The 12,434-nt window shown below is 34.2% G+C and overlaps 1 protein-coding gene across 1 annotated transcript in view; it reads left to right on the top strand.

Moving 5' to 3' along the window:
* Positions 1-12,434, top strand: part of ARID4A (AT-rich interaction domain 4A) — a 67,183-nt gene that overhangs the window by 17,476 nt on the left and 37,273 nt on the right. Inside the window, exons 6-11 of the mRNA XM_079125793.1 lie at positions 1,713-1,792; positions 1,882-1,976; positions 5,500-5,632; positions 8,961-9,040; positions 10,246-10,322; positions 10,808-10,974. Coding sequence (XP_078981919.1) covers positions 1,713-1,792; positions 1,882-1,976; positions 5,500-5,632; positions 8,961-9,040; positions 10,246-10,322; positions 10,808-10,974 — 632 coding nt within the window. The remainder of the gene's footprint in view (positions 1-1,712; positions 1,793-1,881; positions 1,977-5,499; positions 5,633-8,960; positions 9,041-10,245; positions 10,323-10,807; positions 10,975-12,434) is intronic.

The following is a 12,434-nucleotide window of genomic DNA, read 5'->3' as shown; positions in this document are numbered from 1 at the left end:
TTATTTATAAAATCTTACACTTATAGGTATTAATACTAACATGAAGAATTATTTTAAGGTCTCATAATTTGGATTTTGAAAGAATTGTGGTTTATTATACTCATTAACATATACATCATGATTTTTTGGGGTGGGTACGGGGGATTAAACTCAGGGGCACTCGGCCACTGAGCCCCATCCCCAGCCCTATTTTGTATTTTATTTAGAGACAGGGTCTCACTGAGTTGCTTAGTATCTTGCTTTTGCTGAGGCTGGCTTTGAATTCTTCATCCTCCTACCTCAGCCTCCCGAGCTGCTGGAATTACAGGCATGTGCCACCAAGCCCAGCTACATGATGATTTTCGATGTGCATATTTTGGACATTATTAATCAAGAGCAGATTGGTGATATAACTGATGGAGGATGTTTCTGTCATTGTATGTATAGGTAGTCATCGATTTTTGAATCATGGACCCCACATAGCACAGCTGCTTTTGTGAAATCATTGTGGTTCTTTGAATATGTGCTTCAGGAGCTTTTAATTTTCTTACATTGTCTATTTAAGTTTTCTTTTAAAAAACTTATTTAAAATAAATGTAAGATTTGAAGGCAGAGTGCTTACTAATGAAACATCTTTTAAAAAAATTTTTCAGGATTCTCAGTCTGGCACATTAAGTTATTAATTCTTAAGTTATTAAATCAAAGTATAGTGTTTTCCTTTGTTAACATTTACTTACTGTGTTGGAATGGAAAAGCATCTAGAATTATGAAAATTAGGGTGAAATCTTAATAACAATTTTGTGTATATATGCTTTCCTGTGAATGTTTTTTTATAAAATACTCAAACACCGTTCTATCAATATGCATTTTAAGTATCTGAGGTAAGGATTCTGTTTTCTTATATTTTATTTCTTCATAATCCTGGATGATTAGTTGTCTTCTAAAAGCATTTTCTTTTTTAAGAAACTTAATAAATGCTATAAAATCAGTACATTCTGTAAAATTATGCTATTAATATTATCAAAACTATAGTTATATGGAGAGTATTAAGGAGAAATTGTCTCTATTCCTTGGAATATTTAAGCATAGTTAATTAAGTAGTATGATTTTGTTAAATAGGTATTAAAAGTGAAAACTTTCAATGAGTGATCATGACTTCTTTTAGTTTCTTTTTAAAAAAACAACTTTGTATCTTTCTGATATTTCCTTATTTCAGTCTTTATTTCTGAATCATTTAATCTTTCTAGCAAAAGAAAAGCTTGACACTTAGGACTTTAGAATCTGGCAACTAGTACTTCTGTAGCATACAAATAAGTAGAAACAGTGGCATCATCCCATATCATTACCAGGGTCCAACTGTTTCAGGAAGTCAGGGGTACTCCATTGATAACCGTTGCAGAACTTACACTATTTCTTTTGAAACCAACTTTTTGCTTATTCTAGAAGGGAAGAAAGTTTAATATTCATTCTTTTGAGTGGGTTGCTAATGAGTTAAAAAGGTAGTTCTGTAGCAATAGAAAATGAAAAAGCAAATGGAAATATTTAAGTAGTTGGGACAGCCATTTAACCTGAGTCTCTTTGTTGAAAAAATGTGGTATGTTCATTTTGAAGGGTTCTGAAAAATTGCTAACAAATATCAAGTTCTAAATAGATAGCAAAAGTACCAGTCTTCGCACTTACATTCTTATTTAGTTTGTGTGCATAAATTCTCTGATATCTTTTGCTTATTGTAGTGTTTGATGACGGTGATGAGAGAACATTGAGACGTACATCACTTTGTCTGAAAGGAGAGAGACATTTTGCGGAGAGTGAGGTAAGTTGACAGGGATAGACTTTTTGGGTGAACAACAACTATTGGTCTAGAGGTAAAATGTGAATTTAATTCATCTGTTTCTTATCCAGACACTTGACCAACTTCCACTAACAAATCCAGAGCATTTTGGAACTCCAGTAATCGCAAAGAAGACCAATAGAGGAAGAAGGTCCTCGCTTCCAGTGTAAGTTTTTCTTATGGGGGTATCTTCGTTATAGTTAGTATGGCATGAAACAGGTTATATTCCCAATGTGGCTACATTTGATTGGGTAACCTTTCTGTAGCATCTTGTATCCTTATGTTAGACTTTTTGAGTAGACCTCATTGTTAATTATTCTCATTACTTTGACCCAAAATTTTCATAACTCCATTTTCAGAAAGGCTGTGTTTGTTTTAAATTACTTTGCCAAAGTCCTTAATCTTAATGATGATTTTCCTTTTGTAAGGAAGTATATGTATTTCTTTAACCTTTTTATTTTCAAAAATTTTCACACTTAAACATTGTAAGAATGATACAATGAAAACTGGACATGGTGCCTCACTTCTGTAATTCCAGCTACTCAAGAGGCTGAGACAAGAAGACAAGGCCAAGCTGGCAACTCAGTGGAACACTTGTCTCAAAGTAAAATTTATAAAAGGACTGGGATACTGGGCTCAGTGGCTCAGTCCTGTAATTCCACACGCTTAGGAAACTGAGGCAGGAGGATTGCAAGTTTAAAGCCACTTAACAAGGCCCTAAGTAACTTAGAAAGACTCTGTCTAAGTAAAATATAAAAAAGGGCTGGGAATGTGGCTCAGTAGTTAAGCACTCCTGGCTTCAATCCCCAGTACCAAAAAGAAAGAAAGAAGGGCTGGCGGTATGGCTCACTTGGTAGAGCACTTGTCTGTCATGTGCAAGGCTCAGGGTTCAATCCCCAGTACTGCCAAGAAATAAAAAGTAGTAATAGTAGTAATACAATGAACTTTTATATACTCTTCATCAGATTCACCAACTTTTAATGTCTTTTGGCACATTTGCTTTCTATTCCTCTCTCTTCACATATACATATTATACTTATTTTTAAATTTTGTAATAATTGTTTTGCTGAACCATTTGAGGAAGTGGCAAGTATCTTGATTCTTTACCCTTGAACAATCAAAGTATGAATTTCAAATTCAAAAAATTTAACTTTGATGGAATGTTATTACCTAATGTATAGAGTTATTATTTCAAATTCTGCCCATTGTTCCAATAATAGTTTATTTTAATATATTTTTAGTTGTCAATGGACATTTATTGATTTATTTATTTATATGTGGTGCTGAGAATTGAACCCAGTGCCTCACGCATGCTGGGTAAGCACTCTACCACAACCCCAGCCCCCAATAATAGTTTATATAACATCCCATCTCCCTTCCCTCTGATTCTAGGATGTAATCCAAAATCATACACTATTTTTTTTTTGGAAGTACTGGGGATTGAACCCAAGTCTTCATTCATGCTTAGCAAGCACTCTACCATTGAACTACAACTTAAGTTTTATTTCGAGAGTCTCAACAAATTGCCTAGGCTGGTCTTTGAAATCTTCCTACCTCAGCCTCCTGAGTACCTGGTTTTATACACAGGTGCCATCAACTTAACTATATGGTTCTTTAATCCCCTTTAACCTGGAAAAGTTCTTTAGCCTTTTTTGTTTTACATAACCCTGTAATTTTTGAAGAATACAGGCAAGTTGTTAAATAGACTCTTCCTCAATATGGGTTTACACAATAGTTTTTTCATCATTATATTCAGGTTGTACATTTTTGACAGTTATACTATGTAAGTGGTATTGAGTCATTTTCAGTGCTAGCACATCTGTGTTATCAGTTTGTCCCAAAATTCGTGATGTTAACTTTGATCACCTGCTTAAGGTGTGGTCTACCAAATTTCCCAACTTCGAAATGAATCAGTTACCATTTTCCCTTTATAATTTATGAATCTGTATGGAGACACCTTAAAATTATTTAAATACCGTGTTCTTTATCAAACTTCCAATGGTCTTGTCATTCACTGATACTTTTTGCCTACTAACTAGCAAAATGGTGATTTTTTAAAAAAATTTTTTTATGCTTGCTACATTTCTGAGTTGTCATTTAACTACAATAAAAATCTTTTCTTTATTACTATTGGTTCATGAATTTTAATTTTACTTAATGGGTTATAATTTATTATTTAAAAATTAATTTTGATGCTCAAGCTCTCCCAAATTTAGCCAGCAGGAGCCTCTCCATGAGCTTCTCCTTGCTCTTTCAATATGTCCTCACCATTTCTTGAGTTGTTGACACTTTCTGGCATGACAAGGTTTCTTAGCCTTATGTTAATTTTTTTCTTGCCTCAGCCCTGGAATTGGCCATTTCTCCAGGGGACCCTTGTATCTTTTAGTGGGAAATAATAGTTAGAAACCAAGATCCAAGTATTAGATGTACTTATTGGTGCTGGGAGAGGGTGGGGAGGTTTTATAGTGAAGATTTTAAAAGGCAAAGTCAATATTGCTTAAGTTGAAAACTAGAAAGGAATAAAAGATCTTTGAGGTCCCTCAGTGGAAATCTCAGTTCCACTACTTCCTTGATATGTTAGTTTGGGAAAATTATTTCACCTCTATGAAATTAAGTATATTTACATACATTAACTACAGCATTCACAAAACCTGCAAGATACTATTCCTGATTTATAACTGAGGAAAATGGAAATGATAAAGCATTGGCCAGTTTGGAGGAAGTTAGATAATATACATGAATTGTCCATATGTAATAAGTACTTGGTATATTATATATATTCAGTAAATCACTAATACCTGGGTATTTTATTCTTTAGTTCCATAGACTTTTACTGAAAGCTTGCTCATACTTATTTTATCTATACTTTTAACAAGTTGAGTCATCTGGTTTTTCAGTGCAGGAGATTTGCAGAAGCAAATAGAGGTGTTAGAGGGAAAGATAAGAAAGATTAATCAATATAGACAATAAAGAAAGTAGTGTGGAGTTTGATAACTGTCAAGAGGAAAAGAAGGAATAAGACCATAACAGGACAAGGAACTGAATGGATTTGAGCCACTTAAGAAGAATTGATAGCTTTGCATACTGCAGTAAACTGCAGCTATAGCAGTGTACTACAGGATGTCTTTAAGATGTCAAATTATTAAATAAATCAAGTGGGAGTGCATATACATTTTTATTAAAAAACACAAAAGTATTTGTCTCACTGGCTCCATTTTGGTTAACTATTAGATGAGAAAAGGGGAATCACAGGGCTTACAATTAATTATATACTGTTTACACTTAAGGGTAAACTTATGTTATTCAGATAAGTACATAGATAAACCTTCTCTGTTTTCCTGAAGTATTTTCATAGATTGTTAGAAAACTGAAGTTACATTATCTGACCTCTGGCATTAAAAAACAGAAGGGCAATCTTTAAAAATGTAAGTACTTATTGGCAGTGTAGTTAAGCTTTTCTGTCCCAGCTGGTGGCTGGTATGAGAACCTAAGCTGTGGTACTAGTTGATCTAGTGAAGTGGTCTCAGTTACCATAGACAGCTCAGGACAAATTACCTATCTCCTCAGTTCCAATAGGAATGGAGAGTTTACTGCATTATGTGCTGAATTGAACATACTAAATTCACACCACTGTCATTGTGTTGAATAATGGTATGTTAGACTAATAATCAGGTTATTCTAACTTGTAGTACTGAAGATGAAAAGGAAGAAGAAAGTAGTGAAGAGGAAGATGAAGATAAGCAACGTCTCAATGACGAATTATTAGGAAAAGTTGTTAGTGTGGTATCTACAGCTGAGAGGACTGAGTGGTATCCTGCTTTGGTAAGTAAGGTTTCATTGCACAGTTAATCCATCATATAAACATTTATTTAGATTAGATTTTTTAAAAAGCATTTGAAATATTGTGAAAGTATTACAAAAATTTAATTTGGTGCAGATTTAAAAAGTGAGCAGTCAGCCAGGTCCAAAAAAATCACACTTCACTGTTCTTTGTTATTCCCCGCCCCCCCCCCCCAACTTTTTTTTTTTTTTTTGTTCTCATTTACTGGAACTTTTTAGTTCTTGCTTCAAGATATGTCCAATGGCCTCTCTATCCCATTACCATTACCATTTTGTACCTTCAGGTTCCCTTAGTTTGATTCCCGAATTCTTTGTTTACTAAATTTACTAAATTCTTTGCTTACTAAATTCAGACTACTTTTCTAGTACTTTTAAAGTTAGTTAAATTCTTTTTAAAATAGCAGTTTAACCATGATAATCCTATTCTCAAAGATAACCCTTTGGTCAGGGGCAGTGACACACACACATAGTCACAACTACTCCAGATATTGAGATAGAAGGATGACTTGAACCTGGGAGTTGAAGACCTGCCTGGGCAACAAAATGAGACCGTCTCTCTGCAATTAATATATAAGTAATCATCTTCACTGAATCTGCCTTATCGTCAATTTTGCATTCTTTAAGTGGATATTTGAGATCATCCCTAGATCTTCAGTGGTTTTCTGTTGTCAGTATAAACTCTCAGGTTTTTTCTTAACCTCCCCCTGTATAACTAACATACCTGATTCCTGTGAACCCTTACCCTACCTTAAATTAGCAGAGACAAGAGAATTATTTCATGAGAAGAATCAAAGGTATTTGTCTCACCAGGCACGGTGGTGCACCCCTGTAATCCCAGTGACTGAGGAGGCTGAGGCAGGAGGATCTCAAGTTCAAACCCAGTCTCAGCAACTTGGCGAGACCCTATCTCTAATAAAATATTGTAAAGGACTGGGGATGTGGCTCGGTGGTCAAGTGCCCTGGGTTCAATCCCTGGTACCAAAAAAAAAAAAAGTATTTGTCTCACTGGGACTCCATTTTGGTTATCTATTAAAAGAGAATAGAGGAATAATAGAAAACATGAGTGGAAAGATAATTTGCATCTGGTACAGAAGAGTCCTTAAAAAACCATCTAAGAATTTGGATTTAACATTTAGAGAATTTTGTATCATTTGAACTGCATGTTGGAAATGTTAATGAAGCAGTGGTGTGGTGGAACCATTGTTATTGCAAAGCCAGGAGGTGGCAAGAATCCATTTAAATGTCATCAGCATGGTTCAGACATGAGGCAGTGAGGTAAATGTGGCCTTTGGTTATGCCTATTTATCCTTTAAGACTTACTTTAAGTCTTGATGCCACACCTTTTCCTTGCCAGCTTAGTATAACTCTTCCTTCTGGGTGTTTCCATACTATCCTGTGCCTTGTGGTATCATTGTACTTATTCCCATTTTGTTTGTTTTGTATATCTTTTTTTGTTTGCCCCTCAATTACACTGTTAGATCTTTAGGGTAGACACAACTATATTACTAGTCTAATAATTACTAGCACCTACCAAATATTTTCTACCATTTGGTGTTAAGACGTGATGTGACTACCAAGAATATTTAATAATCTGTATATACACTGTGCAATAAAATAGTCATGAACTATATGGGTTATTTAAGTTTAAATATAGCTCAGTTGAAATTAAATAGAATTAGGGCCAGGGATATAACTCAGTTTGTAGAGTGCTTGCCTCTCAAGCACAAGGCCCTGGGTTCAATCCCCAGCACCACCAAAAAAAAAAAAAAAAAAAAAAAAATAGAATTGGGAACTGGGGATAGGTATAGTTTAGTAGAGCACTTGCCTAGTGTGTACAAGGCTCTAGGTTTGATCCCCAGCCTAGCATGAAAAAAAAATAAGAAATCCAGCACTCAGTCCCATGTGACTCATTGCTGCCATACTAGAAGGTCTGTACATCGTGCTAGATTGTAGCAGAGGATAGTACTGGAGAACTCATGAACAGGTGTATTTCATCAATTTATCATGAGTGTTTTTGTACTGGGATTTGAACCCAGGGGCTCTTAACCACTGAGCTCTACATCCCCAGCCCTTTATTTTTTATTTTGAGAAAGGATCTCTCTAAGTTGTTTAGGGCCTCCCTAAGTTGCTGAGACCTGCTTTGAGCTTGCAATTCTCCTGCCTCAGCCTCCCAAGTTACTAGGATTACAGGTGTGCAACACTGCATCTGGCTTTTTTTTTTTCTTTTTTCTTTTTGTGAGATCGGGTTTGCTTTGTGGCCCAGGCTGGCTTGGGACTTCTGGGCTCAAGTGATCCTCTTGCCTCCACTTACTGATAAACTGGGATTACAGTCATTTGCTACACTGTACCCTGTTTAATTTTTTTAAAAAAATTTTTTTAAATATAGAAATTACTTACTAATAAGTATTAAGACATTTGTTATTTTCAGAAGTTAGGAAATTAAGGTTTTTGTTCAGATTTTAAAAAAATTGTTTTAATTATTAAAAATTATACATGTCCTGGTAAGAAAGGGATGTTTGGGCTGGGGATATAGCTCAGTTGATAGAGTGCTTGCCTCGCAAAATCAAGGCCTTGGGTTCAATCCCCAGCACTGCAAAAAAAAAAAAAAAAAAAAAGAGAGAGAGACAGAGAAAGGGATATTAGGTGTTTTTTTGTCTTTAACAAAAGCAATATTTTAAATAGATGCTGATTTAAGTATGTTTTTAAAAAATATAATATGCCATAATTTTCTTTTTTCCTTGGGAATTGAACCCAGGGTCACTATACCACAGAGCTACATTCCCGCCCTCTTTATTTTGAGACCAGGTCTCCAAAAGTTGCAAAGGCAGGCCTTGAACTTTTGATTCTTCTGTCTTAGCTTTCTGAATTGCTGGGATTACAGGTGTTCACACACCTGGCTTGTGCCAGATTTTCATCTCAGATCACGCCTTCATAAATTTTATATTTTGGTCCAAAAAATTATTATTTAACTTAGATAAATCTTAAATATTTTTAAGGTAGAGGTCACATTTTAATGTATATTTCTGCAGTTATTTTTATGTGGTCTAATTACTATGGATAAATTAAATATCTAGAAAACCAATAGTCTAAATAAAAAGTATGAGGTGGGTTTTTTGGTTTTTGGTGTTTTTTTTGTTTTGTTTTGTTTTGTTTTGTTTTTTTTTTGGTAAGCAGTTCATTAATGATGGAAATTATTTACAATGGAGCTATTTCTGATAAAGTATAATCCATTTGAGAAGTTAGGGAACCAGAATTATTCTTTAAAAAAATAGGGGAAATAGGAATTATTAGTTTTTATTTTCTATTTCAGGTAATATCTCCTAGCTGTAATGATGACATCACAGTGAAAAAGGATCAGTGTTTAGTTCGATCATTTATTGATTCTAAATTGTAAGTAATGAATCACTTGTTCATTTTACATGGGAGAATAAGTAGAATTAGAAATAGACCCACTTCACTGAATCTTTATTTTTAAAATTCTAATAATTCATGAACTGAGAAGATATTATAAGTTTTAAGTTTTTATAATGTAGTGTATTTTTTCTAATAAGCTTTACATAAAAACTAAATAATAATATGTGAAAACATTATTAAAAACATGTTGTTTTATTCTTAATTTATAGTACTAGAATAATTATTTTGACTTTCTGATTAAAAACCAGACTGAGAAACTTCCCTAACTTTTCTGCTTTGTTAAAAAAAAGGTAGAATTTAATACATATATTTATTAAGTTATGATTTTTCTGAAAAATTTAATACCATTATATATCTCATGGTAAAAATACTCTAATATTAACTTCCAATAAATGGTTTTTTAAATTAAAATTAGTTAATAATTAAGAAATATTTAACATTAAAGTAGGCATCTGTTTCAGTCAGTTTTTTTGTTTCTGTGACTAGAAGCCCTGACAAGAACAATTTTTGAGGAGGAAAAGTTTATTTGGGGGCTCACAGTTTCACAGGTCTGAGTCCATAGGCAACCAGCTCCATTCCTTGGGACTTGAGATGAGGTAGAATATCATGGCAGAAAAGTGTGGTAGAGGGAAGCAGCTGACATGATAATCAGGAAACATAGGCTCTACTCACCAGATACATCCCCAATGACCCACTTCCTCCAGCCACACCCTATCCACCTTCAGTTACCACTCAATTAATCCCATCAGGGGATTAATAACCTGATTATTTCTCCTCTAAACCTTCTTGCATTGTCTCACACATGAGTTTTTGGGGAACACCTCACATCCAAACCATTACAGCATGACTGTATGTAAGTGTTGGAAACATTATGCTTATATCATTTATCCTGCACTGTCTGTAGAAGGGTTATATAGATTGAAATAGTGTGAATTTGAGCGCCTCAAATTAATGGTACTTTGAGTATGTAAAACTTTAGAATTAAGATACTAGTTTTGCCTGTATTCTCTCTGATCCGTCATTAAAAGGGAGGATTTGCATGGTCTTAGACTTTTAAAACACTTTTATAAGCAAAATAATTTTGATTTGGGGTTTTATATTTTTTATTTGTTAACATGAACAACTACTAAAGTGGTAATTTTTATTTAATAAGTGGTTTTCTTTTATTTTTCTGTTATTAGTTACTCTATAGCAAGGAAGGATATTAAGGAAGTAGACATTCTCAATCTACCAGAATCAGAGCTCTCCACTAAACCAGGTAAAATAGGAGGAATCAATCCTTTTTTTCAAAATGTGACTCTTCGTGATAAAGCCAGACTGAATATTCTCTGGTGCCATTTACGGTTTAGAGTTGATTATCACTCTTATTTGATGGCAGGTCTGTTTGGTTTTTTATGGTGTTGGATTTGAACCCAGGGCCTCATGCATACTAGGCAACTGCTCTACCACTGAGTCACATCCCCAGACTTTGATGGCAGTTTTTTAAGTGTCTGGATAAAATATTTGATTCAAAAATTTTAGACAAGTTTAACTTCATATTTTATCATTAAGATTTCTAACAGTACTCCCTAAAGTAATAACAAACATTTATATAACATTGTAACTTAATATGTTCAACCTTACTGCATCATTTTATACATGCTGAATTTGAATTCAGATCTTCTGACTCTGAATGTCATACCTTTTCTGTCATTCTGTGCTGTTAATTCCGTAGCAACTGCTGAAGTACGTTTTCACTCGTAGGGCTGCAGAAAGCAAGTGTCTTCTTAAAAACTAGAATTGTTCCTGATAATTGGAAAATGGATATAAGTGAAATCCTTGAGTCATCCAGTAGTGATGATGAAGATGGTCCAGCTGAAGAAAATGATGAAGAAAAGGAAAAGGAAACCAAAAAGGAAGAAGAGGAGGTGGTAGGTATAATTTCATGTTGATAGCAAATATGAACATTTCTAATGCTCCCCAGTAATAATAATACCTTCCTATATTTTTCCTCTGTTCTAGATTCCCTGTTATTTGTTTCTGTCCATTTCTAACTCAAGTTGATTGGGGGTTGAGGAGGCTTTCTGGCTTATAACTCAATTTGTAAATCAGCACTAATTTTAGGGAGTGAGAAGTGACAAGGAAATGCTTATCAAGTTTTATCAACAAGTACATATTTGTTTTCTTAGGGTCTTTTCCAAATAACCCAGGAGGAAAGGAATATTTTTTATTTCATTTAAACCATTGACATGTGAAATAACTGTTGTTATCCTACTTTGAAGATGAGGTGAGATTCAGAAAGGTTAAATAACTTTTCCAAGGTGGCACAACTAAAATGTGGAAGATAGGGATTTGAACTCAAGTCTGGTTAGGGAATCCTGGTTAGAGGTCAAAGAGATAACCTCAAAATCCTTTTCAGGATGGAAAATCCTATCCAAACCCAAAGAAAAGTTCATTTGGCAGTTTGGTAAATTATAGAATAATGTAGGTTATATTTTATAAGTGTAAATAATTTTCTTTGTAATACTGCCATGTCATTTAAAATACAAATCGTAGGAAATCATCCATGGAGTACATGAATATTGTTTATTTATTCAACAGTGTTGTTAAATGGAATAGATTGTCCAGTATATTTTTGGTTGTTATTAGGTCAAGGGACTTAGGGGCAAAACAAAGAGAATGAATTTACTGAATAAGGACCTATTTGAGCATGTGAAGTATTTGCCTGGAAAAATGTGGGATGTTTGTTTCTATTTTACATATACAAATATGAGTCTATGAAATAACATGAGTATAATTGTATGTGATGAAGGCTATATGCTGTTTCTTCCCTTTTACTTCCCCTGCAGTATTTGGTTTTTTACACTCTGAAATCAGAATGGCGGTTCATACTTACAGGCTGCCTACAGAGTTGCCATAGTAACATGCTGTTGGTTTTAAGTGAGCATGCTCGGAAAGACAGGAAGGTTTAGCAGAGGCTTGGCAGGTTGCCAATGGAGGTTTGCCAGATGCTTTGAAATGGGCTGTCTTTCTTTTCCTTTCATGTAATGTCTGATTTTTATGTGGAAGAGAATGTAAGTAGTGCTGTATAACCCTGCGGATGCTATGCCCTAAGAGGGAAAGCAAATATTTGCAAGTCAGACTGAAAAATGTCCAGACCCTGTACTGATTAAGTAGAAGGGGAATCTAACCATTTTGCATTTGAAAGAAAATGCAGCATATAGGTAAGATATTTTTTGTATATTTAGTAATCATTTTGATTGCCAGGAATGGATTAAATAAGTATTTTAGGTATTGAGGATGTGGCTAATATGGTCGGGTTTATAACCAAGTGTAATTGTTTCTTGTAAAAAAGACAGTAGGAGTCTATTTTTAGACTATCAAAAGATGA

Source organism: Sciurus vulgaris (genome assembly GCF_902686455.1).
Source record: "Sciurus vulgaris genome assembly, chromosome: 2".
Classification (NCBI taxonomy): Eukaryota; Metazoa; Chordata; class Mammalia; order Rodentia; family Sciuridae; genus Sciurus; species Sciurus vulgaris.
The sequence above is the reverse complement of the archived record's forward strand: the minus strand, read 5'-3'. Positions and strand labels throughout refer to the sequence as shown.